Source organism: Triticum dicoccoides, chromosome 6B (genome assembly GCF_002162155.2).
Source record: "Triticum dicoccoides isolate Atlit2015 ecotype Zavitan chromosome 6B, WEW_v2.0, whole genome shotgun sequence".
Lineage (NCBI taxonomy): Eukaryota > Viridiplantae > Streptophyta > Magnoliopsida > Poales > Poaceae > Triticum > Triticum dicoccoides.
This window is the reverse complement of record NC_041391.1, coordinates 285,436,354-285,441,648: the sequence shown is the minus strand read 5'-3', so window position 1 is coordinate 285,441,648 and position 5,295 is coordinate 285,436,354. Positions and strand designations below refer to the sequence as shown.

Sequence of the window (5,295 nt, the reverse complement as noted above, 5' to 3'; positions counted from 1 at the left end):
CTTATTGGGTACGGGACCATAATCCATCTATTTCACACATACACGCTAGTGCATAACAATATGGATTATGTGTATTATATTTGCCACCAGAATTGAGGGAATTAATTTCATGTAAATCGACCAGCCACAACTCCAAGAATACACGGACGAGGTGGTTCGGGGCGGCGTCGGCGCCGTCCAGCGCGGGCCACGGGCCCGCTTCCAAGTGCACGTGCAATGCACGACTTCACAAATATTATAATCAGATATGAGAAATCACATGCATAGAAAAGACATTCTGATAGCAATCCAAATACCATACTCAATTGAATACCTAACCTGGACAATACTCTTATTTCTATGCGCCAGAAAAAAATGGAATAACAAAGCTAAGTATGCCTACATACGCTCAGATTATATATAAGAATCTTGGGTGAACAATTGCAACAAAGCACTAAGCAGCGATAAATTTAAATAAAAAATCCATTAACTATGGAGGCAGCAGGCTTGTTACAACATAAAGAGATAGAAAAATGTCACCTCCAGTAATGTAGCGCAAAGGAGTGGAATGAAGCATGAATGAGCAGTTGCCTGTTCTTCTCCATGTACATGGATCAGCAGTAGAGGCCAAGTATATAAGTACTTGACCGAACTCCACTCTTCGTGTACGGAGAGCCATGTCACATTCTCGCCGCTGCAGCATGGGAGGACGGCTGGTTCACGTGACCCTCCAGCTGGGGGATCCATGGTGGCTGACCGTCGAGCTCGAGGCAGAGAAGTTGAGGGCAGTAGTGGCGAGATCCATGCCAGCCAACCGGGCGAAGAGGAGGTCGTCGGGGAGGGACACATCGGCAAGATCCGGTCACCACGCGACCTGAAGAGCAACAGTGATCTCCACAAGCTGTAGGCCGACGGCGTGCTCCATCCCCTGCGATGGGGTGACCATTGCGGTGGCCACAGCTCCTCATGCTCGCCTCGATCTCGGCGACACACCCTGAGTGTAGGAGGCAGCAACGACCTCGACGAAATCATGGCCTCCATCCCGGAACGCAATCATGTCGCTCTAAATAAATGGATTCAATCATGTGACTCTAATTACTTCAGATTGTTATGTGCACACTAAGCGGGGTGCAGTTAGGAAAGAAAATGTTTTCTAATTAAAGTGATTGAGTGATTTAAGGTAAGGTTAATTAATTTAGATTTGATTTTTAGTGATTGTTAGTAAAGTATGATGCGTCTTTAAAATCTTTTATTTGTTTCCTTAAAATCTATTATTTGTTTTCTAAAGAAATTTGCAATAATGGAAGGTATCGGTTGATTTGGATAAGTTAGTAAATTTAGATCCGTGATTGCGTGCACGTTTGGAAAGTGCTGATTTGCAAGGAAAGAGCTGAGAGGTAAATAAACCGGTGAATAAGAAACCAACATTGAAAAAAATCTACGACAGTTAACCTACGAAAAAAAATCGAACGAAAGTGGTGAGACGAAAAAAAACCTGAAAGCGAGACTACCAACTGCTCCATTAGGAGTAGAGATATGAAACGTGCCAACAAAAATCAACCCATTATAAGATTGGTGAATTCGCGAGTGCAAGGCTCCGGTCAGCCGGACCAAACTTTTGGCCGGCCACTAGCCAGCCGCACAATGAGCTGTACGGGAGCCGTTTGATTTTGTGTGTCCGCCTCCTCGCATCACGCACCACGAGTGCACTGCCCCATGCTCACCACGCCCCCGTGCATCACCAACTCGCTTCTCTCCCAGCATCGGCGGCTCGCCGTCGCCGGACTTGCGTCACCATCTGCCTGTGGTTGTAGCACCCATCCACGCCGCCATCCTCTCGAAGCTCTGCCCGCGCAGCACGTTACAGCTATGGCAGATGCAGTTGCAGCTTTGCCGCCTATGGTTGTAACATCGCGGTGCGGACTGCGTCGACCTCGTAGCACCGCCACGCCACGGACGTAGCATCATGCGATGCCGGTTGCAGCTCCAGCGACCCGTGGTTGTAGCATCCGCCACCGCCCATTCCAGCATCTCCGTCGCAATCGGTCCCAGCAACACCATGGTCGGCTATAGCATACACAGAAGTCAGTTCCAGCATTTGCCATGGCCGGTTCCAGCATCAGTCATGGGTGATTGTAGCATCCACAAAATGCCGCTTCCGGCATTTGCCATGGCCGGTTCCAGCCTCTCCGGCAGCGGGTTGCAGCTTTTGTCTCCGCCTGTCTAAGCTTCGCTCATTGCAGTTCCAGCATCGTTGTGCACTAGTTCCAGCACCCCGCGGCATGGTTCCAGCAAACGACATAGTCGGTCACAACAAAAAAACATCCCGCTCGTCGCCGCTTGCAGCTCCTGGCTCCGCTGGTGGTCGCGTCGACAGACGCCCGTTCCAGCATACACCAACAAAACGGCTGCAGCTTCTGCCACCTGGAGGTTCCAGCACGGCCGTCCCCATCCTCCGGGTGCAGCTCCGCATGCGAGAGGGAGGTGGAGGAAGACAGGATTTACTGGCTAGATGTGAGGTAGAAAATGAGCCGTGGAAGCTGCGGCGAACGAAATGAATGGATGCGGTGAACACATAAACATGGGAGAAGGCGTAGAGCGGTGGGTGGGCCCAACTGAGCACGTGGTTGTGTGCGTGCGAGCTGCGCGAGTGAGCGAAATCGGCGTGACCAGCCAAGCGTTCCGCCGGTCATCCGGTCCCAAACGTTTTCCTATAAAAATTGACAACAAAAAACAGCATATAACTCCGTCACCATTCTTCGACAACAAACTTCTTAATGAGTATAATGCATACTTGTACCGACGTCATCAACTCCAGCCTAAAAGCAAGGCAAGGATTTCAACACGTCGGTATCAATGCAAAGATAACATCTTCAATAAGGAGATGATGAAAGTCTACAATTGTTGATTCCAACTAGGTAAGACTAGAATGTGGGTTTTCATCCTGAATACAGAGTGGTGCTCTAGTAACCAACTTGATAATTGTTCCACCCATTAAGGCATCTCCGATGCGGACCCCTAAAACGAACGCGGTGTCCGTGGACAGTGATATAGGAGCCGGTCGTCCAACCATGATCACATACATTTCAAACTAGATTTGAACAAACTAGATGATTTTCATTTAAACCGAAATAAAATCGTTACATTTTCAACATATTTCAACTAAAAAAAATGAACGACTTTTTTAACCTAGTGTAAATGACCGTCAGCTGTGGCAGTGTTTGTGCCCCACGTCATGTCTTCCCCATGTCCGGTAAGCTCACCGATTGTGAGCCCCATGAAGTGAAGTTGTGGGAGGGGAAGAATAAGACATGGGGTGTGGTCGTCCTGGGACCCAAGCCGTGGTGGCATCCCATGGCCTACTCTTCCTCCTCAGAGTCCGCCGTGTCGACGGCGTCGGACGTGGATAGGCCGGCCTCGTGGTTGTTGCAGCGGGGATGGAACCGTGGTGGGAGCATGGTCGACATGGAGCCGGCAACGTCTGTGGTCACCTGTGCCTCCTCTTCGCCTGCCTCCGTGCATATCTCCGCGGAGAGGGTGTCTCTCTCCGCCCGTAGGACGCGTAGCCGCCAGCGCCTGCAGGACGCACATGCGCCGGCGAATGCGATGGATGTCGCGAGCACTACGCTGGACTCTGATCTTCCACGACCATGGCCGCGACGGCATCATCGTTCTCGTGCTCGCCGGCGATTTTTCCCTCGATGAGCCGGTGCTTGTTGAGGAGCCGGAGGTTGTTGCGCTGCTCCTCCTACGCCTGCCGGGACCCTGGCACAGATGGCACCGGCTGCTCTTCCATCATGACAGCGTTGACGTGTGCCTTCGTGGGCGGTGTGCCAGCTCATCGTGGCATGCCTCCTTCATCGTTTGGTCCTGGTCTCTGACCTCCAGCGAGCTCGTCTGTAAGCCAACCTTTGTCCATCGTGTGGCTCAGCGGCTAACATGCAGGGTGTTCGGCCCAATGCTCCTATCCTGAGCCAGGCTCCCGTACGCCACGCCATGGAAAGGGAGTCAAATAAGAGGTCCCCAAGGTCCGCACGTGTGTCACCATGACATCGTTCGATCGATTGTGCCCTACCTATGCTTCTCGATCGGATGGAGACCAGACCAGAGACTAGCTGGACATGCAATTCCACGTCTTTTCTGCACGCGTGCATGTGTCTGAGTCGTGCAGACCAGGACGTACGGCGGCCGGCGACGCTGATCGAATTACTTTGCTTCGACGTGGTTCTTAGAAAACAGTTCACATACGCCTAAACTCAGGCACAAATTTCAGCCGGAAATCTTAGCCACGTAAATAAGGAGATTCTCAATGAAAAGAGGAACACACAAGTCCCAAGAGGATATTAATAGGGATTGACACCCAATACTAAGAATTTTCCCTGTCGCAAGGAAAGAAAATCCACTCCAGCCCACCATGTGGGGATGCCACTCTGCATAGCAGATTACTGCTACGAGTCCACGTCACACGTACAGCAAACACGTCACTCTCGATTGGACGAGTTCGTGGCGTTGATCGATCGCTCACCAGCCAAGCGCCGGCAAGGCCCGAGGACGGCCGGGCGCGACCATGTTGCCGGCGGGGTCGTAGTTGATGACGCCGGAGAAGTCCGGGAGCTGGCACTTCCCTCCCATGAGGATCCCTTTCTGCCAGACGCAAGGCGGCGGGGACGCGTCGGCCCCTACGCCGCCGGGCTGCACCTGGTGGATGCTGATGACCGGGTCCGTCCTGCGGCGGCTCACGCTCGCCAGCGCGCGCCGCAGCCGCTCCGTGGCCGCGGCTCCCGCCCCCGAGTGCGACGCGCACAGCGCCAGCGCCAGCGCGCACACGGCCAGGAACGCCGCCGCCGCCGGCACCGCAGCCGCGATCACGCCGCTGTGGTGCAGGGCGAGGTGGCGCGACGCGCCGGCGGTGATCACGCCGTGAAGGCCGAGGTGGCGCGGCATTGCGTACTTACTTGACAGTGTGGTGCTTTCCTGCCTGGAGTGACGAGAGACGGAGCTGTCTGGGCTGGGCTGGTGCAGTGAGTGCTTCTTGGAGCGTGCCGGATTCTGTGCTTGTATATATAGAGGTGTGGCTGAGCAGAAGCAGATTGTTTGACTTTTTTTCTTTGGGAGTGGAGTTGTTTACATGAGTGCAATCAACAGCTGCATTAGCATGGATCCATGGAGTCGGTGGTGTTTGGGGAGTGGTTTGCCAGCTCTGCGTCGGCGAGGCTCAACTTCTACGAGTACTTGCTCCTAACTGAACCATCAGATCAGAGTTCCAAGCCTTGCAAATTCTAGTGGATTGCCAGGAGAGGTATGCAGCAGATGCCG

At 53.0% G+C, this 5,295-nt stretch overlaps 1 protein-coding gene across 1 annotated transcript; it reads right to left on the bottom strand.

The window, feature by feature from the left end:
- Positions 1 to 4,260: 4,260 nt before the first annotated feature.
- LOC119326204 lies at positions 4,261 to 4,988 on the bottom strand. Its single transcript, XM_037599904.1, has one exon. The coding sequence runs from the start codon at positions 4,921 to 4,923 to the stop codon at positions 4,501 to 4,503; it is 423 nt and encodes a 140-aa protein (XP_037455801.1). The 5' UTR covers positions 4,924 to 4,988; the 3' UTR covers positions 4,261 to 4,500.
- Positions 4,989 to 5,295: the final 307 nt, after the last annotated feature.

Excerpts from the sequence above, each read along its gene's own strand:
- LOC119326204 (XM_037599904.1), bottom strand. The coding sequence starts at position 4,923 with ATGCCGCGCCACCTCGGCCTTCACGGCGTGATCACCGCCGGCGCGTCG.